At 39.0% G+C, this 23,891-nt stretch overlaps 2 protein-coding genes across 7 annotated transcripts in view; one reads left to right on the plus strand and one right to left on the minus strand.

Moving 5' to 3' along the window:
* TBL13 (TRICHOME BIREFRINGENCE-LIKE 13) overlaps nucleotides 1–3,085 on the plus strand; it is a 62,614-nt gene extending 59,529 nt beyond the window's left edge. For all 5 annotated transcript variants that reach the window (XM_088974333.1, XM_088974332.1, XM_088974336.1 and 2 more), the window contains one exon: nucleotides 2,417–3,085. In XM_088974333.1, coding sequence (XP_088830459.1) covers nucleotides 2,417–2,429 — 13 coding nt within the window. In that variant the 3' untranslated portion in view covers nucleotides 2,430–3,085. The remainder of the gene's footprint in view (nucleotides 1–2,416) is intronic.
* A 17,864-nt stretch (nucleotides 3,086–20,949) lies between these two features.
* LOC148867438 (sucrose nonfermenting 4-like protein) overlaps nucleotides 20,950–23,891 on the minus strand; it is a 35,406-nt gene continuing 32,464 nt past the window's right edge. For both annotated transcript variants that reach the window (XM_088979123.1, XM_088979122.1), the window contains exons 12-13: nucleotides 21,685–21,802; nucleotides 20,950–21,581 (exon numbers count right to left, since the gene is read on the minus strand). In XM_088979123.1, the coding sequence (XP_088835249.1) occupies nucleotides 21,490–21,581; nucleotides 21,685–21,802 (210 nt within the window). In that variant the 3' untranslated portion in view covers nucleotides 20,950–21,489. The remainder of the gene's footprint in view (nucleotides 21,582–21,684; nucleotides 21,803–23,891) is intronic.

Below are 23,891 nucleotides of genomic sequence, written 5' to 3' on the forward strand. Positions count from 1 at the left end.
TTAGAATATAAAAATATCTAAGAGCACCATGTAAAAATATCTTGACAATTGAGGCAACCCTTCATGAGCATCTTATTGCCTAGGCGTCACTTAAACATGTTAAGCTACCTTGGTATTACCTAATTGTCATAGTATATCCTAGAAGTAGTCTATTTTATATGATAGTGGATTGTTCTTGTATCATGTGGTGTTTCACTAACAGACATGCCTTTGTTGGGTTATTTGGTTTTTCATTTGATTGATACCAACATGTATGTGTTTTATTGGATGGTCACAAGAAATTGTTGTGACTATGTGAATTCATGAAAACCATATCACCTAGGCATGTACTCAAAGGGTGATCTGATTTATCCTTTGACTTTAGTATGTCTAGGTTTTTTTAGAGGCCACAAGAAAGTGTTATGATTATTTGAACGCATCGCTCCACATGTTAGGCTACCTTTATATTTCTTGATATTCCTAGTGAGGTAGTGAATCCTAGAGGTAATCTCCATTTTTTCATATGATAAGCGGGTAGTTCATGTATCATTTGGGGTAACAACAATAAGCATGCACTCAAAGAGTAATTTGTCTTTCATTTGATTGATAGAATGTTTACATTTTATTGGAGGGTTGCAAAAAAGTGTTGTGACCATGCAGACTAATCAAAACCAAATCACCAAGGCATGCACTCACAAGGTGATTTGGTTTTAAATTTGATTATTAGCATGTCCATGACTTCTTTAAGGGTCACAAGAAAGTGCTGTGGCTACATGAACTCATTGAAATCAATTCTCCCAGGCATGCACTCATTGGGTGATTTGGTTTTTCTTTTGATTGATATCATGTTAGGGTATTGTGACTATGTGAACACATCACAACACATGTTAGGATACCTTGGCATTTCATGATTGACATAGTAAGGTAGTATACCTTCTATTTTTCTTCCTAGGCTAGTGGGTCGTTCTTAAAACATATGTTTGATTGTAGGGTTTCAAGGAAGTGTTTTGGCTATGTGAACTCATCAAAATCAAATCACCTAGGCATGCACTCATTCAGTGATTTTGTTTTTTCTTTTTCTTTTCGTTTGATTGATAGCATGCTTGCATTTCATTGGAGGGTTGAATTAAAGTATTGTGGTTGTGTTAACCCATCATTCAACATGTTAGGCTACCTTGGTATTTCTAAATTGACATAGTAAGGCAGTAAACCTTACTATGATAATTTTATTTAATGCAAGTTTTCAGTTATTGATAAAAAAAAATAGTAAGGCGGTAAACCCTAGAGGTAACCTCTATTTTTTCATTTGTTAGCGAGTTCATTTGGGGTAGCAACAGTAGGATGCACTCACTAGATAATTTGGTTTTTTGTTTTTAATAGCTTGTCTATGTCTTGTTAGAGGGCTGCAAGTAAGTATTGTGACCATGTGAACATATCGAAGCCAAATCACCCATGCAAGCACTCAGTGAGTGATTTGGTTATTCATTTGGTTGATATCATGTTGTGTTTTATTGGAGGGTCAAAAGAAAGTGTTGTGACCATGTGAACTCATTGCTCTACATGCTAAGCTATATTTTTATTTCTTGATTGTCAAAGGGAGTGGACCTTAGAGGCATAGCTTTCAAGGAATCGAGGCAAGGCTAGGTGATGAGGTTTTTTTTTTTTTTAATAAAACCCATCTTTCACTATTAAGTGTCGCCTATTAACTTGGGTGATGGGTTTTTGTGAATAAAAACTATGAATTTTAGAGCTTGTTTGTTTGCTCTGAAGTCTGACATCTGAAAGTGCAATAATTACATTAAGAGGTATATTGGTATTGGTGAATTTTTCTTTCCTCTGAACTCTGGATGCAGAGAAGAATGTTCTGAATTCTGAAAATTATCATATATCTATTTTGACCCCATATGAGAGTTTTTTGTTGTCTTTTTTGGGGGTATCATTGAAAACAAAAAGTTGTATGGTTGCACTTTAAGAGGTAAGAGATAAGAGGAAACGAACAACCATTTTTCTCTTAAAGTTAAAAGATTCCTCTTAAGAGATGAGAGTTAAGAGGAAACGAACAGCCACTTTTTACTATTAATTGTCTAGAATCTCCATAATATATATATATATATATATATATATATATATATATATATATATATATATGCTTCATTTAAAACATAGAAAATCAACATATCCATGTAAAAAAATGGAAGAAAAAAGACTTCAGACAATAGAGCATTATCCACCACATATCTGGAACATTGTGTCATCCCAGGTTCCCCAAGTGGTACAAGGAAATTTTTTTTATTAACACAATGTCTCTATCTAGAATTGACAAGACCTTGCCATCATATCCACTGGACATGTTTGATCCACCTATTGCCACTGCCACACAATGCTATATTTGAGAATGACTTTCAATCTTCAGTTATGATGTTGCTTTCCTTCACAGATATCAAGAATAATCCTCATCTGGAAATGTCTGCTTGGTGAAAGATTTGCAAGATAAATCAGACTGTATTAGACATGACTCAATCAATGTCTTGAAGAGTTGAGTTTCTTAGTGGTGTGGAGTGACCACTCTGACCCACAAAGCAACAAGGGAGGTGTGGAAATTGGAAGTCTGGAAGTTGTTTTGCATCATGATCAAGCACCTACAGAGATTATCCAACATTAACTGGAAAGAGCAGAAGACAACTGCCGGTATGTTCCACTTGCTCAAAGAGGAATACGGATAATATAGCATCTATGATGTAATGCAGAGGTGGGAGTATTGAGAATACAATGGATGAGAAGGTTGGACAATGTTTGCGCTGATACACTAGCCGAACAAGAGGCCAATAGGGATTGTTTGTACTGGGATCAATTGTAATTGTTTTGTTATAGACTTTTGCGAGAGGCTGCATCTCACGCCTCTTCTTGGGATGCTTATAATGCCTCTTAAGTTAATGAAATCTTCTTTTACTTATCAAAAGAAAAATGCAAAGGCGGGATTATTCCTGCTGCTGCTTGTACTACAACCCCAAGTTTGATTCACTATTTTTCTGTTTTGTTTTTTTATTTGTAGAAGAATTTTGTCTCTTCAAATGTTTTTGTCAATTCATTTATGGCTTCTTTTTTATTTTGGTGTATATTGTCTGACCCAGATGAGTGACCTTGCCCAATTACAAGCAGAAAGCAACGGCAATGATAAACGATAACCTAGTCCTGAATCCAACTATCCATGGTTTTTTAGAACATGTATTTTAAAAGTTAAAAGTAATTAATTTATAAAATAAAAAAGTTTTAGTTTTCTTTGTTTTAAAACCAATAAAAATCTTAGCATTCAACCATTTTCTCTTCTTGGACTATGTCTATTAATAAATGTTAAAAAATTATTAAAATTTTTATTTATAAATATCAAAACAAAAGCACAATTATGATACTGAAAAAGCATGATACCCAAAAATCAAAAACCGATAAACCAAACTCATAAAGTCGGTAGCAACTTAGTCTGTATTCAATAAAAGTTACGGGGCTATTGATTGATCGATGTTCTTTTATAAGAGTTGAATCTGCCAACCACAACACATTGCTAGCCACATACAGCCGCACATCAGGAACATCTCTTGTAATTCAGATTTTCAATATTCCTGATGTGTGGTTTTGTGAATGTGGCTAATGTGTTGTAATCAGCATATCTGGTCTTCTATTATTATACCATCACATTTTAGAAATTTAATATGGTGGGTTCAACCATGATACCAAAAACACATAATAACAGAAGAGCTTAATAAACTACCAGTATCATAAAGGTGGAAACCATACCAGGTGATAATCATCAAAGTTCAGAGGTTCTTGATTGGTCAAAGCACTTCCAGTATCATACCTTTCCAGCGTCATAGATTTACCCTAAAGATGTATAAATAACTATTTTAATTATTCCATTTTCTTCAGTGTTTATCAAGTGCCACCCAAAAGTTTACCCTAAAGATATATAAATAACTATTTTAGTTACTCTATTTTCTTTGATGTTTATCCTTTTTTTTATCAATAACAATGAACTTTTATTAATAAGGAATTAGATAATCAGAGTTACAAAGGAGGGAGCTAAATAGTCTTAACTCCCAACTACCCAAGGTACATTCTGACCATGAAGCAATTACAATTACAATTACAAAACAGCCCAGAACGTAGTATTCCTGTTTACCCCTTGTTTAGCTAAACCATCTGTCAATGCATTTGCAATTCTCTTTATTCATGTACAATGTATTTTCATGTCCTTGTGAGCCACTTGAATTTCCTCTTTTCATTGTTGTATCTCCAGAGCATAGAACTGTCCTCTGATAGCCAATTCACCACAATTTTAGAATCACCTTTTATAATCAGCTTTTTAATATTCTGTAATTTGGCCCTTTGTATCCCTTCAATAGCTCTTAGAATCTCAGCCCTCAAAGAGTCTCCTACCCCAATCGGACCAGAGTACATAGCCAACAAATTTCATGCTTCATCCCTTATTACTCCCCCTATTCTAGAAGGCTCTGGATTGTTGCCTATGCTACTACCATCGAAATTCAATTTGGTGAACCCATGAGGTGGAGGTGTTCAGCAAAAGTTTATGTTCTTCCTGCTTAAGTTTGTTTCTGCAATCTCCTTCCAGCTCCTTATCATCTCATCAACTGAGAACACTTTAAACAATTCCAATGTTCTCAATCAATGTATCATCCTGATGTGGATTGTCTCAAGGATTTTATCCATACTTCTCTCCTTATCTAAGAATATTCTTGAGTTTCTCTCCTCCCAAATAGTCCAACATATCGCAGCCCTACCACATCTCCACATGATCTTGGCCCATTTGGTTGGCTAGTTGGGCATGGAAGTAAATAAGCTTTACAAACTGACAAGAAATTAGTAAATGGTATCCACCTGCACCCAAACAAAGAAATAAATCATTCCCAAATAACCTTAACAAACTGACAAGAAATTAGTAAATGGTATCCAGACTCACCATCAGATTTATAGAGAACACACCAGTGAGGAGATAAACAATTTTTGGGTCTTTTTCTTTGGAGTAGATCCCTTGTATTAACTCTTTCCAAAAAGGCTTCCCAACAGAAGCTCCTAACATTTGGAGGTATAGGTCGACACCATACATCTTTGATAGGAAAAGACAATCCAACCGGAGGAGAGGGTAATAGTGCTCTAAAGAAGGAGGCACAAGTGTAAGAACCCGAGGGAGTGAGTGTCCATATTCTGCTATCAGGCTTTATTGGCTCAATGAAATCTCCTTCAATAATGGAAAGTAAGGCTAAAGTACAGGCTAACTCAGTGTCCCTGACATCTCTTCTTAGACTCAAATTCCATCCAAACCTAAATTAGAAGGAACAAGAAAAGAGGAAACTGGTTCATTTTTAAAGGTAGAGATATCATAAAGGCTTGGAAATTTATCTTTCAAAGAGGAGTCCCCAACCCAAACATGTTCCCAAAATTTAATGAGGTTACCTGAGTGCAAATCATACTTGATCCATGGAGAGAACAAGGGCAAAATGGCTTGAATTGCTTTCCAAAGAGAAGTTGTTGTGGCACTAACTAGAATCCCAGAATCCCATCCATTGTCTGCCAGCCCATGTATACTTCCCATTATCTTAACCCACAATTTTTCTTTCTCCGCCGAGAACCTCCACAACCATTTCCCTAGTAATGCTAAATTCTTAGTTCTAATGTTCCCAATCCCCAAACCTCCCTCCTTTTTGCCCCTACATATTATCTTCCACCTAACCCTATGAACCTTCTTCTCCTCACCTGGCTCCCAAAGAAAGTCTCTCATTAATTTATCCAGTCTACTAGCCACCTTAGCCAGAATCTTAAAAACTAACAAAAAATAAATAGGGAAGTTAGCCAGAGTAAACCTTATTAAAGTGATTCTCCCTCCAAGAGACAAATAGTTTTTCTTCCAGTTAGCAAGTCTCTTTTCAAATTTCTCCATAACAGGGGCCCAAAAACCACCTTTCTGAGGCTTATCCCCCAAAGGTAGACCAAGGTAATTTAATGGCCAATTAGAGACTAAACATTCCAGCATGTCTGTATACTCACCAATATCCCCTTTCCCCATATTGACTCCAACTATACAACTTTTCTCAAAGTTCACCCTTAGGTTTGACATCTGCTCAACAAGTTGTATAGTGAGTTTCAAGTTCCTAATCCAATTGATATCCCCTCCTTCACATAACAAAATTATGTTATCTGCAAATGGTAGGTGTGTAAATGGTATACTATCTCTTCCAACTATCCACCCTCTTATTAACCCCTTGGAATCTGCTTTAGAAATTAGTCCCCCCAACACTTTTGCTACCAATGTAAACAAGAAAGGGGATAAGGGGTCACCTTGTCTAATCCCCCCCAAGGCTAGGAAATAGTCCACCACTGTCCCATTCACCAAAATGGAATAATGGAAATCCTTAATGAAACCCATCACCCATTTACACAAGATATCTCCAAACCCAAAGTTAATCATCACCTCCAGTAAAAAAGACCAATCAACCAAGTCATATGCCTTTTCCATATCTAATTTACATACCACACCTCTTCTCCTCAATCTCTTATAGTCCTCTAAACTCTCATTTGCTACTAGTATCTGATATGTTATTTGCCTTCCCTTCACAAACGCTCCTTGATTGCTAGATATGATAGCTAGAAGCACCTTTCTGACTCTAAGAGACAGCACCTTAGTGATGATCTTGTAAAGGCTATTTACTAGACTGATCGGCTTGTAATCCTTTGGAGTATTTGCATCACTTTTCTTGGGGACCAAAGCAAGTAAGGTGGAGTTTAACCCAGGGTTGATTACTCCTCTGGTATGGAATTCATCAAATACCAACATTAAGTCCTCCATTATTATCTCCCAGCAGTCCTGGTAAAATTCCATTGTAAAACCATTTGGGCCTGGAGCCTTTGATCTATCCATTGAGAAAACCATCTCTTTTATTTCTTCCAACTCAAACTTCTTTTCCAGCCACTCCCTATCTTCTCTCTTCAGTGTTGGCCAATCCAATCCTTCCAGCCACACACTTTTATTCAAGGGCCTTCTAAATATATGCCTAAAATGATCTGCAAATGCTTTTGCAATTTCTCTCTGACTTGAGACAGATTCCCCTTCAATCTCTAAACTTGAAGTGAAATTTCTTCTCCTTCTGCCACTTGCCGAGGCATGAATGAACCTAGTGTTCCTATCCCCCTCTTTTAGCCACTTGCATCTTGACTTCTACCTCTAACATATTTCCTCCTAAAGACTATAATCCTCTAACTGTTTACGTAATCTCCATCTTTGTTATCCTCTACAGTTGGGCTGCCTCTCCCTTCTTTGTTGTCTAGATCTTCGATTTCTGAGATCACACTCTACTTTATTTTTCCAGTCTCTCGAACTCTAATAGATTCCATTCCTTGATTCTTCCTTTTAGGTATTGGATCTTTTCATGAAACTGCATTCCACACCACACCACTACAGGATTACTTTCAAACCACCACTCTTCTACTTTCTTAATGAACCCCGAGTGCTTTAACCACATGTTTTCAAATCTAAATGGAGCAGGACCTGCATTTCTCACCTCCTCCTTGCAAAGTACAATAGGCCAATGATCGGAGGTCACCCTCGGAAGTGCTTTAGAGTTCAAATTTCCCCAATATTCCTCCAAATCATTCGAAAATAGGAATTTGTCCAACTTAGAGCAAATTGGATTGGTTTGAAGATTGGACCATGTATAACACCTTTGTGACAATGGAATTTCCTTCAGATCAAAGGCCTCGATGAATTGATTAAATCTCCTCATACTTGTGGTAGTTCTTTGTCTTGGGTTGTTTCTTTCTTCCACAAATCTGATTACATTGAAATCACCTCCTAAACACCACAGCCCATCCCACAGACCCCTTATGTCAATCAGCTCTTCCCATAGTAACCTCATTTCTCTGTAATCATTTGTCCCACACACATTGGTTATCACCCATTCAAATCCGTCTTTCACTTGCCTAAATTTGATATCCTCTCAGTTCCTCTAGCCCCATGAAGGTAAACCCGCTCAACTTATCCCCCTACCTCGCCACAAACTCCTAGCCCATTTAATGTCAAACTCTGCTCTAATAGTTTCCTGCAGGAGTACCACATATGGTTCTATTTTTCGGATTGCCTCCTTTATTACTGCCCTCTTCCTCGCACTACCCAATCCCCTCACATTCTAGCTAATTGAAGGGATGGGAGATCCATCATATGGATGGCCGAACCATGCAAGGTGGCTGGGCGAAATTTCAAAATTTCTTTCTCCCATCTGGGAATCCTAATCCCTGATTTAGAAAAACTGCAAGTTTCATTCTAGAAACAAATTAGACCAAATCTGAAACCAAGATTAGGGAGAGGAATACCTGATACGTAGACATATTCATGGGCCGGGTAGCCCGATGGCTCGGCCCACACCCCGGTCGGGCTTGGTCATGTAATTAGCCCCGCGGGCCTGACCTCATGCCTAACATAGTAAGCCCGACTATGTTTCGGGCCGGGCTCGGGATTTGTAAAAAAATCCCAGCCCGACTCAACATTATATATTTTATAAAATACATAATATGTATTTGATATATAAATAATATAATATTTATTGAAATATATATATTTATAATTTAATATATACATTTTTTATTTTTCTTTTTATAATTTCTCTCTCTCTCTCTCTCTCTCTCTCTCTCTCTCTCTCTCTCTCTCTCTCTCTCTCTATATATATATATATATATATATATATATATATATATATATATATATATATATATATATTTATCTCTATCTATCTATCTATCTATCTATCTCTATTCAGCCGCTTTAGCAATAGTAACAGCATGGGCTAAATTTCGGGCTCGGGCCCAGGCCCAGGCTTCGGGCTTTTTATAAGGGCTAGGCTTGGGCCCAAGTTGTAGGCCCGATGGTCGGCCCAGGCTCAGGCCTTAGAAAAAATTGTTAATATAGAGTGAAAGCCCAGCCTGAGCCCAGTCCAGCCTAGCCCATGAACAAGTCTACTGATACGAAATCCATGCAAAAAACTCCTCCCAACGTAGGTGTTCACGCCCAAAGAGGGTACCAAATCCTTCATTCATTGAACATGACACAGCTTAGGGTGAGACAGGATCAGCAAGTGGATTCTTCAGCAAGAATTGTGTAGGGATGTGAGCACAACTTCAAGATTGTTTCTTCCACCAAGAAACAATATCAAGATCCAATCGTGATCACTACAAGAGGTGGAGATCAAACAGGGTAGGGCAGTAAGAACAAAGAAAGAGAACTTAATGCAGAAAAGTCAGTCAAATTGTGTGTCTTATTCTAGTTCACCCTCCTCCTTTATATATACCTTAAAGAGTTAATCTCCTAATCTGATTAGGAGTTTCTTAATCCAAATCTTTATTTGGATCTGGACTCTTTAAGTGATAAGGCTTATCCCTTATCTTAGCTGCAGATCAGGATTAACTTCTCCTAATCCAATTAGAAGTTTCATAATCCAAATCCTTATTTAGATCTAGACTCTTTAAGTGGATAAGAGTTATTTATCCTCTTATCCTTATCTACTAATCCATACCCAGATTCGCCCCCTATTTAATTAATCCAATTAACCAAGTTCAAAATGGGCTTTAGGCCCATTAAGCTTTCAAGCTCACTTCCTTTTAATGCTGGGTAGCTTGGCTCTCTTTGTATGGCATGGGACCCTATCACTGATCTCCACATAAATCACATGGGTTCAGCCTAGCCTCTGTTACAAGGCTTGGCCGAATTCATTGATGAATACAATGAACCACTGAGTCCATTAGTATGGGCTCTTAATGGGCCCAACATTTACACTAAATGGTCCTTAGGTCCGTCCATCTTATGAAGGCCCGAGAATTGTGGGCAAATTTGAGATTAGCCCATCAGATTTATTATCTCTAAATGGTCTTACACTTAACCTCTCAGTTGTAAGTTACAGTGTTGCACTCTCTACTCACATGGATCCTGGGAATTAAAACCTTTTAACAAACATTTTGTGAAACCATAATATATGTATATCTCTATATAAATATATTTTGCAAAAACAAATCTCAACAATTTGAAATTAACTATCGACAGTTTAGGTTTCCATCAGAGAGTGCATTCCCCAATCATTCACTTTGTCCAACAAAAAGGTTGATCATGTCACTGTGATCACCCACTCAAGTGAATTCTTGGACTGCCCCAACATGCCCAAGTTTTGACCCCCTCTAAGGATCTCACTGATTGGCATATCAAAGACAGTCCAATCCAGCACCTAGTATAGTACCATAATCGAGTCTAGGGGTCAGGTGTAACATTCTAATTTTGCCCATCTATCTTCAAAGTCCAGGGCAATATTGGAGTTTGGTCTGGTTCAGGATTTCAAGCAAACCCACACTACATGTGCCTCAGGTATCACCCTAGCAGTTGAGACAAGCCACCCCAACCCACTTGGCAGCACATCAATGTCAGTCTTGGTAGGATAAATCTCCCCAAATCTATCTAACAACTGTAAATATTATAAACAAACACGAGTCTCATAAGTGTCATGTTTAAGGGTAGTACACAAAAATACACCAATATAACATGAATCAAATATGTGCTTTATTCATTTACAATAACTGTCATAGTGTGCATCAAGCTGATTGGGGCTAAGGGCATACACTGTCTAACAGCTCCCACTTACACTTAGGTCCAATCGGGTACAAGCCAGAGTCTTATACTTTTCACGTGTTTCTTAAACGCTTTCCATGTCAGTGGCTTAGTCAATGGGTCTGCTACATTTTTCGTTGATGCTACCTTCTGAATCTAGATGTCCCATCTACCAATAGTGTTGTCATACAACAGTGGTAGGATTCCAAATTCTAAGATGAACCACTTCATCCATAGGCAACCACACTTATGGCAATGTGCTCGGCTTGGGTTGTGGACTGTTATTCTTACTACATAGGACCCCATCATCATGATGTAACCAGATGTATTCACATTCTATCATTTGGGTCTGACCGGAAGCCAGTATCAGTATATCGAACAATCTATAGTGAACTGCCATCAAATACCAAACAAAACTCTTTTTTTCCTTGAAGGCATTTTAGTATGTTTTTCATAGTTGTCCAGTGCTCCTAACCTGAGTTAGATTGAAACCTACTGACCACACTCATTGTTAGAGCAATGTTAGGCCAAGTGCATAGCATGGAATAAATGATGCTCTGTATGGCTAAGGCATAGGGAACCTCTCTCATGCCCTTAATCTCCTCGAGAGTCTTGGGAGACATACCCTTGGAGAGAGTGACTCTATGCCCGAAAGGAACATTTCCTTTCTTGGAGTTCTCCATACTGTATCTTTTAATAATCTTGTCAATGTAGATAGACTGGGATAATCATATTATCCTCTTCAATCTATCTCTATAGAATCGAAGACCCAAGATGTAAGAGGCTTCTCCAAGATCTTTCATGAAGAATTGTTGTGAAAGCTACACTTTCGTCGTAGTTAACATCCATACATCATTCCCAATGAGTAGGATGACATCTACATACAGAACCAGGAATGTAACCTTATCTCCCATTGTCTTCTTGTAAGCATAGGACTCATCCAGATTCTGCTCAAAGTCAAACTATTCGATAGTAGAGTCAAACTGGATGTTCCAACTCCTATAAACTTGCTTAAGTTCATATATGGATCAATTGAGTTTACATACCATGTGTTTCTGATACATCTATGAAACCATGAGGTTGTTGCATATAGATATCTTCAAAAAGATCTCCATTCAGTAACGTGGTTTTGACATCCATTTGCCAAATTTCTAATCAAAGTATGTTGCTACAGCTAGCAAGATCCTAATAGACTTAAGCATAGCTACTGGCGAAAAGGTTTCCTCATAATCGATTCTCTCTTTCTAAGTATACTCTTTCGCCACATGACGAGCTTCATAGGTCTCAACGTTACCATCTGGGCCCTTCTTCCTCTTGTAAATCCTCTTTCAACCAATTGCATTCACCCTAGGGGGTGGGTCTACAAGAGTTCAAACCTTGTTGGTCTCCATTGACTCCATCTCGATTTTCATGGCGTCTACCCACTTCAAGGAATCTATGTCCAATATAGCTTTCTTGGTCACAGTCGTAATGAACTAGAGGCTTGGATACCCGAGCAAACCTTCTAGGTTAGTTATTATCTAGAGCTTATGGGACATTTCCCACTACCTCTGAGCCCTCCCCATCAAGAACAACTTCCTAATGGTGATTGTTCAAGATGTTATCTTCTTCCAAGAAATGTGCATTTTGACTGCAAAACATCTTTTGTTCTTTTGGGTCATAGAATAAATATCCTACAGAGCCTTTAGGGTAGCCTACAAATAGGCAATGACAGGTCTTGGATTCCAATTTGTCAACACTTGTTCTTTTAACATGTGTTGGACAACCCCAAATCTTCAAGTGTCTTACACTTGGTTTCTTACTGGTCCATAGCTCATATGGAGTCATAGGAACGGATTTGGTTGGAACCCAATTCAGCACGTATATCACAGTCTCTAATGCATACCCCCAAAAGAATGTAGGTAGTTCTGAGTGTACAAGAAGTGATCGGACCATATCTAATAAATTTCGGTTCCTCCTCTTTGACACACCATTTAGTTGCGAAGTAGTAGGAGGAGCTAATTGTGAAACAATCCCATTGTCCCCTAAGTAGACCTGGAATTCATCGAAGAGATTTTCACCTCCTCGATCTAATCGAAGGGCATTAATCTGTCTCCCCAACTATTTCTCAACATCTTGCCTGAACTCGTTGAACATTTCAGAGGATTCAAACTTATGTCTCATTAGGTGCACGTAACCATACCGTGAATGATCACCGATAAATGTTATGAAATAAACATGTCGATTACGTGTCCTAACATTTAAGGGACCACATACATCAGTATGTATTAGGTCAAGCATGCTTGTGGATCTTTTAGGCTTACTTGTAAATGGTCATTTTGTCATCTTACCCTGAAGGCAAGATTCACAGATTAGAAGATGTTCTACAGTTAGAAAATCCAAAAGACCATCCTTTATCAACCTTGTGATACGATCTATGTTAATGTGGCCAAGTCGGTAATGCTACAAGCACATAGGATTAACTATTTCACGTATTCTCTTCTTAGGGATTATTTCCGATGTAGTTTCAGTTAATGTTGTTTCCAGAGAAGGATGAACATATAGACCATTCTCAAGTTCTCAATATGCAAGGAATTTGTTATTTCATTTATTGGTATTCACATTACTGAACAAAATACAATAACTATACATGCACAATTTTGAAACTGAAATCAAATTTCTTCTAAGTGTAAGTACATAAAGACAATCTTTAAGTACAATGATTCCTTCTCTGAAAACAAATTCTACAGTTCCTATGGCTATAGCTGCAACTGTTGCAGAAGTCCCCAAGTTGAATGTAATTTCTCCATCACTTAGTCTTCTGCTTGTCTTGAACCCATGCAATGTATTACATGCATGAGTAGAAACCTCGGAATCAATACACCAGGAAGCAGGAAGTGACCAACAAATTGGTCTCTATGACAAAAGATTGGAAATTACCTTGTTTCTTGGCCTCCAGGTACTGAGGACAATTCCTCTTCCAATGGCCGGTCTGCTTGCAAAAGTGACAGGCATCCGATGTCTTGTCCTTCTTTTGCCTTTCTTGCTAACATTTTTTTTAGGGTTTTTCTTTGCCCTCCTCTCTTTCTTACCTAAATTGCCACCTTCAACAAGCATGGTTATCGGATTGTCCTTCTTTATCAGTTCTTCAACCCTCTACAACATATTGCTGAGTTCCTGAAGGCTAACATTTAGCTTGTTCATGTTATAGTTCATGATAAACTGATTGAAGAAGGGAGGCAAGGAGTTTAGGATGGCATCAAATTTGTTGGCATGATCAAGCCCTGACCTGAGAGCCTCCAGTTCATTGATGTAGCCCATCATCTTTAAACAATGGTCATGAACCATCTGGCTCTCAGTCATTTTAGCGGCCATAAACATATTTAAGACCTTTTGCCGAGTAGAACGGTTCTACTATTCGTACATCATCCTCAAACTATCCAGAATATCCTTGGACACTTCGATCTGATCGAATTGTCTTTGTATCGGATTGTCAAGGGAGACTGCGATGTAGCATCGAGAAAGAGAGTTCTTCTCTTCCCATTCTTGATATTCCTTCCTATGGGCCTCAGAAGCCCTATCACCCCAACGATCTGAAGTAGGGTAGGGCGGCAAGAACAAAGAGAGAGAAAACTAAATGCAGAAAAGTCAGTCAAATTGTGTGTCTTATTTCAGTTCGCCCTCCTCCTTTATGTAGACCTTAAAGAGTTAATCTCCTAATCTGATTAAGAGTTTCTCGATCCAAACCTTTATTTCGATCTAGACTTTTTAAGTGATAAGGCTTATTCCTTATCTTAGCTACAAATCAGGATCAGCTTCTCCAAATCCAAAGGGGAGTTGTAGGGGAAAAATAATTAGGTACTTAGATCCGGGAAAGAGAACACAAAGGGGAGTTGCAGAAATATAAAATTAATTAATTAAAAAAATGGAATTCATTAAAACCAAATTCAAACAGTACTGAGAATAACAAGTCCATAAAAATAAATAAATAACGGAAACAAACAAATAAAAGGAACGAAATAAAAATGTCTAGGTATCCGATCAGAGGTAGCAATCTCCGGATCTCTCCTTCGACCCTCGAACTTCTCGAGCTAGGCCTTCCGTCTTACTTGGCCGAATTTCAAATGTATAGAAAAGAAATAAAGTACAAATTAAATCTAATAAAAGTAAAATTTGCAAGAAAGAAAAATGGACTAGAAATTAAAGAACATAAATTAATTCTAAAACTGAAGAAAAAATGGTTGGGATTCAAATCCAGAGGTGGTAGTAGTGGTGTTGGCGAACAGCAAGTAGGAACCCCTCCTCTTGCCTGGGTGTCCTCCTCTTCCTCTACCCTTAAACTTCTCAAGATCAGGATTCCTTCTTACCATGGTGAATTGACCAACCCCTTCTACAGGGCCCCCGGGACCCTTTTTATAGAGAATGGTGGACACAACTTGAAATAGGGAGAAAGATGGGGGTGGTAGCTGGGATTTAGCAAAGTTAGGAATGCCCCAAGGTTTCTAATGGATGGCTAAGATGGTTTTGGGGTGATCCTATGGCTGAGAGTGGAAGGAGAGGGCGCCCAATATTATGTAGGGCTGAGATTTGGGCGCCCAGAAATGGAGGGTGTAAATTAGAATATCTAGGGTTGAAGGGTTAAGATTAAAAGAATAGGTGGCACCCTAGATTGAATGGTTGGGATATAAGATGAAGGAGTGGTTGAGATTTAATGATAGGGGAGCTGAATGGTGAGGATTAGCAGAATAGGTGGCACTCTAGGGTTTAAAAGCTACAAAGGAGAGACCTAAAATGGATGTTGGAGATTAGAAGGAGTGGATGGTGGAGATTACGCAACTGGGGCGGCTAGGGTTAGCTAAGGAGGAAAAGAATGGGTTAAAAATGCTCCCTATGGTTTGCTAAGGAGAGGGGAGTATGGTAACATAATAGGATGGGTGCCAACTGGGTTTAGCAGATAGGAGCCGTCTTCCTATTCTCAGTTCTTTACAAAAACATTCCCTCTCTCAACTGGTCTTCACACCAGCTTCCCAAAAACTACACTCCAGCCATAAAAATTTCCCAGTTTTCTACATAATTTGCACAGAGACCCTCAGATGTCACATAATTAATTTTAATTGGAAAAACGGTACACTTCGACTACTCTAAGGCCGAAAATACCCTTGAATTGATGCCCTTAAGGCATCAAAATGCGGGGTTATCAAAAACCTAGCCCTTCCTCCAGGTAATTATTCTCCCCTATTTCATTTTTCATATTCTCAATATTTCCCAGAATTCTGCTTATATTATTTGCTTCCACCTCTTCTTCTACCTCCCTCCCCCAGTCTTCTCTAATGCTGCTCCCACTATTTGCCCCTCCCCCTGCTACATAGGCTACAACCTCTGAACTAGGATTGGAATCTGGCACAGAGGACACAGAGCACTCGTTAGTAACGAAAACGAATGGATACATTTACCTAGGATTACCTGGGAGTGAAAAGGGGAGTTGGATTTAGGATCAATCAGATCCTGATTAAGTGTATGAGTGTCGCCTAACCCCTTGGTTCGGGTCTGAGATGGTATCCTTCCTGTCTCCCTTGTTTTACATTGGTCCCTCTCTGTACCCACATGTTTATTCCTCACTACTTCGTTCCTGCTTTGCTTCAAGAGAGCCTCAGACACTTCCTTACACACCTCCCATCCGTTAGCAGGGTTTGGTAATGGTGCTTCTAAGTTCAAGTCATAATTTTTGCCCCCATCAATGTGCTCTGCTAATCTATTAGTCACCTGATGTAGTGGTTGCTCTGAATCAGATCCGTCTGTTGCAACTTCCGAGAACAAGACGCCAAGATTTAATGTTGCTGCAATCTCAGCCTCTAACTCTTTGTCTGTCTCAACACTACCTATGCTGGACTATTCATCTGAATCCTCTTCCATCTCTGTGTCGTCCATCTAACATTTTACCTAGCCCTCATTGACTCCCTCCTTCTCACTGTCGTTCCATACATACCTGGGGTTTGGATGGTCCTGTACGGGGCAACTTCTGCCAGAAGGTCCAAGCACTGGTCTGGGAACCCAATGTAGAGATTCGTCGATTTTCTCTTTCCGCCAATTCGCAGCTGATACACCAACACCAGTTCTTTTCGAGGAAGAAGAAGATAGATGCTTTTCAGCGTCTATAATCCTCTTATTTACGTCTTGGGCCACGTACTCACTTAAACAAGCACGTGGCCCCAGGTCCGAACTCATGGTTGACTCACCGACTCCTCTTACCGGTTCGGACAACCCGGCCCGCATCAAACCCTTAGTTGGTCCAACCCCCTTCTTGACCACCTCAGCAAAAGAAGCGCGGGCCCCTATCCTTCGAGTGACTTCAAAATTTTTTAAAATATTTTCCTTAATTAGCTTGCGTGTCTCTTGATTTCCCACCTACGCCTTTCCAGTTTCCTCCTTAGACCGCTGCTGGTCAACCTCCATTCCCTCCAACCCATGGTTGCCACCTGCGAACCATCCCGCCACGTCACCTTCATCTTCTTCCTTCGTGCTTCGCCCCCAGAGCTCTTCTCTAAAACCAGCCAGATCTTATACCAGACTTCATCAACCAACATTTTGACTACCCTTGGGATTGATTCTTGTTCCACCCCCTTAACCCTAACCTCCATAGCTCGAAAATTTTCCATATTGATTTCCTCCACCACCCCACCCAACATCTTTACTGTATTGTCCAGGTTTGATTCATTCTAGAGGTGAAATGAGAGTCCAACCATTTTTAGTGTGAAGCTCCCTCTCGGAGGCACCAACTCATTACACATAGGTTTCTATTTTTGTACGTATATCAACCCATCTTCTCATTCAAAAGCTGTGAAAACTCTATTTTTTCAGTCTTCAAATTCTAAGACTGCCTTCCGGTTTGAAAATGGCTTTAAAGATACCTTCACATCTAGCTTCAGATTGTTCACCATGAAGGGATGGGAGATCCATCATATGGATGGCCGAACCTTATAGGAAGGTTGGGCGAAATTTCAAAAAAATTCTTTTCTCCCATCCAGGAATCGCATTTCCTAATTTAGAAAGTTGCATTTTCAATGTTCGTTCTTGAATTCAAAATCGGACCAAATCTTAAACCAATAGGAAGTGAGGGATATACTTGATATGAAGTAGTAGTAACTCCTAATGAAGGTGTTCATGCCCAAAGAGAAGAACAAAACCCGCATTCATTGTAGATGACACGGTGTGTAGTGAAGCATGATCAACAGGGTAGTTCTTTAGCAAGAACCTGAATTCTTCAGCAAGAATTAAGCAAGGGTTGGTGAGCACGACTTCAGATTGCCTCTTCTACCAACAAACAATATCAAGAACTCTTCTTAATCAGATCTACAAGTGGAGATTGAACTGGGTAAGGATGGCAATAACTGGGGAAGAATTCTACAGTTTACTGTTGTGTGTAATCTAAAGAATCCGCCCCCTACTTTTAGACTTCTCTAGATCAGCCTCGTAATCTAATTATGAGAGAGTTTCTTAATTCAAATCTTATATTTGGATCTGGACTCTTAAATGGATAAGACTTATCTTATCCTTCAGCTAATCCTAATCAATTTAAAACTAAATTAACCCCCTTTTAATTAACTAACTTAAGCCCAGTTCGAATTAGACCTTAGGCCCATTAAGCTTATGTTCTCACTTACTCTTTAACTTGATGCCCAGTTGGCTCTCTTTGTATGGCATGGAACCCTAATATTGATCTACACATCAGCCACATGGGTTCAGCCTAGCCTCTGTTACAAGGTCTGGCCGAATTCACTATAAAAGACAGTAAACCCCTGAGACCATCACCGTGGGCTCTTAATGGGCTCAACATTTACCATAAATGGTTCTTGGATCCAGCCACCTTATAAAATCCAAGAACTGTTAGCATATGCAAGATTAGCCCATCAGTTATTACCCTCAATGGTTTTACACTTAACATCTCAGCCCATAATGATCAAACACTACCCAACAATAGAGGACATCTCCCTCGGCTGCAAGGTACAGTGATGCACTCTCTACTCACATGGATCCCGGGAATTAAAACATTTTGCAAACATTATATATATATATATTAAAACCTAAACTACCAACAATTTAGGTTTCCATCAGAAAGAGCACCTTCCCCGATCATTCACTTTATCCGACAAAGGGCTGATCCTATCACTATGATCATCCACTCAGGTGAATTCTCGGACTGTCCCAACATACCCAGGTTTTAACCCCCTCTAAGGATCTCACTAATTGGCATATCAAAGACAGTCCAATCCGACTCCCAGTGCAGTACCATAATCGAGTCTAAGGGTCAATTGTAACATTCCAGTTTTGTCCATCTATCTCCAAAGTCCAGGGCAATACTAGAATTTGGTCCAGTTCTGGGTCTCAAGAAAAATCACACTACATGTACCTCAGGTCTCACTCTGGCAGCTGAGACAAACCACCCCAACCAACTTGACAATACATTAGTGTCAGCCTTGGTAGGATAAATCTCCCCAGATCTATCCAACGGCTGTGAAGTTTTTAAACTAACACAAGTCTCATAAGTGTCCAGTTTAAGGATATTACACATAAACACACCACAATGACATGAATCAATGTACTTTATTCATTGACAATAAATGTCAAAAGATACATCAATCTGATTGGAGATAAAGGCATAAGTGTCCAGTTTAAAAGTATTATACAGAAACACACCACAATGATATAAATCAATTATGTACTTTATTCATTTACAATAAATGTCAAAAGATACATCAACCTGATTGGAGCTAAGGGCATTACTATGTAACACATCATAGCTTTCAACACCTTCCTCCAATCCTGTACATCCTTGCTGATTATAATCACCATCATCTATCTTCTCCCACTCATCCTTCTCATCCTTAAACCAGACTTTCAAACCCTTGCCTGAGAGTGCTATTACCTTTCCGTAGCTGGAGTCCTAATTCAGTGCCTGACTCGAGGTCTTATGCATACTCTCATCTTTGCTCTATTCTTGTTCGTGTTTCATTTGCAGATGGTTATCGGCCGCAGCCAAGAACTTCTGTAACTCAGCCGCGAAATTTATCAAACCCCGTGTATTCTTCCCTTCCGGTAAGCAGACCATTTGTTTCCGGTCCCCAAAATACTCGGTGATGGTAATGAACCATCCTTTCCTATTGCATCTTAGTTCCACTACAAATTTCTTCCTTTCCAATTCCAATATATTTCTCCACCCTACATTTTTTACGGATCGGAGTACTCCATCGATGAAACCTTTCAGCCAGAGGAATGCTTCCTCCAGTTGAATTATCGTCGCCCTCCTACCTTCTCTTACCTTTAAGAGATTTCTACCTCTTGCCTTTCCGCTTTCCACGAGAAGTTTCTTCACTTCAATGTCCAGTACTGACTTCCACCTACTCGCCACCTAAAACTGTGTCGCTTCCTCTTCCCATCCTCTCACTCACCTCTAATGGACCATTCTCACTCTCTTCCTGAAACTTGGTTTTCAGGAAGATATCCCCCATAGGGATTACAAGATAGCACATAAAATAGTGTAACCTTCTTTAATAATGTAATTTTCTTCAATGTTTATCAAGTGCCACCCACAAGTTCACATTTAACGTAAACTATTAAAAGCAGCATTCTAAGTATGGGTGAGCAAGGTGCCAACTGGTTGGTAAGGTCTCCTGCTGGTTGTGACGTCGACTTGGGTTCAATGCTGCCTGCACTTGAGTTGGGGGTTTTATGGGTTTGGGGGATGGGTGTAGCCACTTGGAGGAAAAAAAATAAAATGTATTGAACCATATCGGTGGGCATCATAGGATGCGTATAGGTTTTGTAATCAACAGATAAATGAAATGCTGGGAATTAGATTAATAAGTAATAACCTTCCTAAAGTTGCCATGGCTCAATTCTTGTAACTTCAATTTTTTTTAACCAAGACCATTGCGCATGGCCACGTTGAACCTCGATGAAGAGTATTTATCCTTGTGCGTGTAGACTTACTCATGATCATCTAAAATTAATATTTAATGTTATATTTTTTAAATTTATTTCAAATTTCTTAAGGTTTCCCAGGTATCCATGCGCATTCAAAACATGACGAGAATTGTGATACATGTCTTAAAATTGCTTTCTGTCACTTGGTTATAACTTGAGACTTGCCTGAATCACAGGAAATGAGGTTATAAACTACACAACGCTTGGGGGAGATTGAATTCAACATGAAAGAAAAATATTGGGTAATAATACTGCATTAAATGTCAAGTGACCCATGTTCCTTTTTTTCCCCGATTGTAGTCGGCCGCCTCGTGATTTCCAAGTCCAAAGTTGCAAGCAATTCATTATCATACTCATACTGGAGAAAACAAAAGAAGCACAAAACACCTGACTTGTAATGAATAGACAAATGATCCCTTTACCCACAATATTAATTCCCATGTAACGGCATAAACCATGACCGCTACTACAGTGAATGGCATAGATAGCATCATGACAACCCGTCACCAATGTCGTTGAGTTTGTTTTCACATTTCTTCCTACTTTCTGTTAGTAGTAGGTAAACTATGAGCAGACAGGGCAACCATATCAGCAGCAGAATTGAGTTTGATAATAATTAGGGTTAGGGGAGAATGAAAAAAGGGAAAAAAGGAAAAAAAATGAATCCCCTCAATTTACAGACCTCTTCAGCCTTTTATCCTAATTAAGACCAGGCTTTCGAACCTGAGGCCCATCCAATCAAAGATTCCAAAATAAATGAGAGCATCCATCGCCCACGAACAATAGTGAGGCATGCACAGAAAAGGGCCAGGACGAGTAATGAATGACACCATAGATTGTAGGTTCTCCAATTAACACCAGGGCACTCCTATTATGAAATTCTTACACGGTACTTCCAGCTAACCAAGCAACAGCCTGAACACGTCACTCAAGGAAACAATACCTTCTACACGTTTGCTGCCAGCCTCGACAATTACAAGCCGCCTCACTCCTGAACCCACAAATAATTTGGGGGTTGAAGATACCAAGAAAGAGCCAGTCATGAACAATTAACACTGGGAAATAATAGAAAATAAAGTATGAAAAAGGTTCACCTGGATTTGACAACCGTTCCATCACTTTATGCAGAGGATCAGTACGCAGACACATTTGACATCTCTGGCCGTTGAAGAAGCCATGAGGAGAATTTCCATCTTGTCCCAGTTGCAGCGCCTACAATAAACAAGGGCAAGAAGGGAATCGAGTTCTCAGATACATGGTTAATTGTTTATATCTATTCCTTGTTATTAGGACTAAACTTCAATTTCTTCATCTCACCAAAGAAACAAGTAATCTGAAATTAGACAATTCAGAATATCTAAAACAATGTGAACACCAACCAGAGGCAACTAAGCTGTAAATAGTTCATAGTACACAGCTAATTTCGTAGTTCAGACCATGATCCCCATGATCCTAGTAATTTGGCTCCTTAGAGGTCCAATAACCTTTGATATTTGGAATGCATCAAGACAATATAGTTTTTACCCACCAAAAGCATACGAGACTAAAGAAAAAACAAATATCTAGAATGACGTCGCACATTTTTCTTCTATTTGAATGCAACAACAAAAAGAATGGATGCCATCGAACACAATATAATAGCAGTCAGGGATGCTACCCTTTTTTGATAATAAAGATTAAAACAAATCATTATTGAAAGAAAGATATTGCAGCAGAGAACACCCTGTGATCAGACCTGTAAAAAACACAAAATAAATGGAGAAAAATCCTAGGAGAATCCCAGGACAAAGAAATAGAAGAGAAGAAGATTGAGAAGGAAATAAGGCTGAAGACACAAGAATTTGAGAGTCTCAACTGCAACCCACTTTATTATTTATGTTAATGAATATTCGAAATTACATTATTACCCTTTATTAAGTGAGCTAAGAAAGAAACAATGAGAAACATAAATGAATAGAAAAAGACTAAAAAGACCCTGCACTAAACACTATAATTTAACATATCCCAACTATCGATCTCAAAACATCGAAAATAAACAATAAGAGAACCCAAAGACTTGATCAGGAACAATATAACCATGAAAGGCTGACAAATATCAGCACGGGATCATTGGATTTCTAAGCTGAGCATGCTCTCTCTGTTCTGAGAATAAGCTAGGCACATTTTGGCATGGATAAGGGCCTGACAGCACCAGAAAAGCTTCGACCGGTCCAAGTTTCCCGAGATAAGCATAAAAGGATTTAATCATCAAAATAATAGTGGCATCATCTTCTTACTGCCATAATGTAAAGCCCAAATAATAAGTTTGATCTTGCTAAGGATAGGGAAGGACTGGACCTTTTTACTCTTAAGTTTTGACAGTGAAAACGGTTGATGTTCAGCAAAGAAAGCTTCTCATATCAACATGATAGAAGATACTGTGGTCTTCAAATCCATGTTACCAATTGGGAAGACCATCCTCTAGAGGTTCTCTTTTGAAACTAAATTAGACTACTACAGAACCAGGAGAGGAAGATGAGAAGGTTTGGACACCAAACTTTTGCAACTTTCACTAGTAAATCATTCTACACTTGTCTAATCTATGATGACATGGATTCGTTCCCTTAAAAGTTGAGATTGGCACCTAATATCCCCTCTAAATTTACATGCTTCATGTTCTTTATATGGATGGTATAAATAAACCACCAAATCTAAAGAAAACTGACACATAAAAGCACACATGTACAGTGAGAATCTCTACATTTTAGAGTTACAGATAAACTCCCGACCCTGGAATTCCCCAAATGCATCCTTGTACAGTTACTCATGCTTAGACCTGTTCATGGGCCGGGTAGCCCGACGACCCGGCCGGGCTTGGTCATAATTAAGCCCGCAGGCCTGACCTCGGGCCTAACACAGAGCCCAACTGTGTTTCGAGCCGGGCTCGGGATTTGTCAAAAAAGCCCGGCCCGAGCCCAACCCAGCCCAACTCAGTAATATATAATATGTATTTTATATATTATATAAAATATAAAAATAATATAATATTTATTAAAACATATATTTATAATTTAATATATATATATATATTTTTTATTCTTTTCTTTATAATTTCAATCTCTCTCTCTCTATTCAGCCACTTCAACATTAATAATAGTAATAGTATAGGCTAAATTTCGGGCCCGGGACCAGGCTCGGGCTTTGGGCCTTTTATGAGGGCCAGGCTCGGGCTCGGGCCTTAGAAAAATTTGTTAATATACAGTAAAAGCCCGGCCCGAGACCGGCCCGGCCCGGCCCATGAACAGGTCTACTCATGCTATAG

Source organism: Nelumbo lutea, chromosome 3 (assembly GCF_056320005.1).
Source record: "Nelumbo lutea isolate HS-2025 chromosome 3, American lotus-T2T, whole genome shotgun sequence".
Taxonomy (NCBI): domain Eukaryota; kingdom Viridiplantae; phylum Streptophyta; class Magnoliopsida; order Proteales; family Nelumbonaceae; genus Nelumbo; species Nelumbo lutea.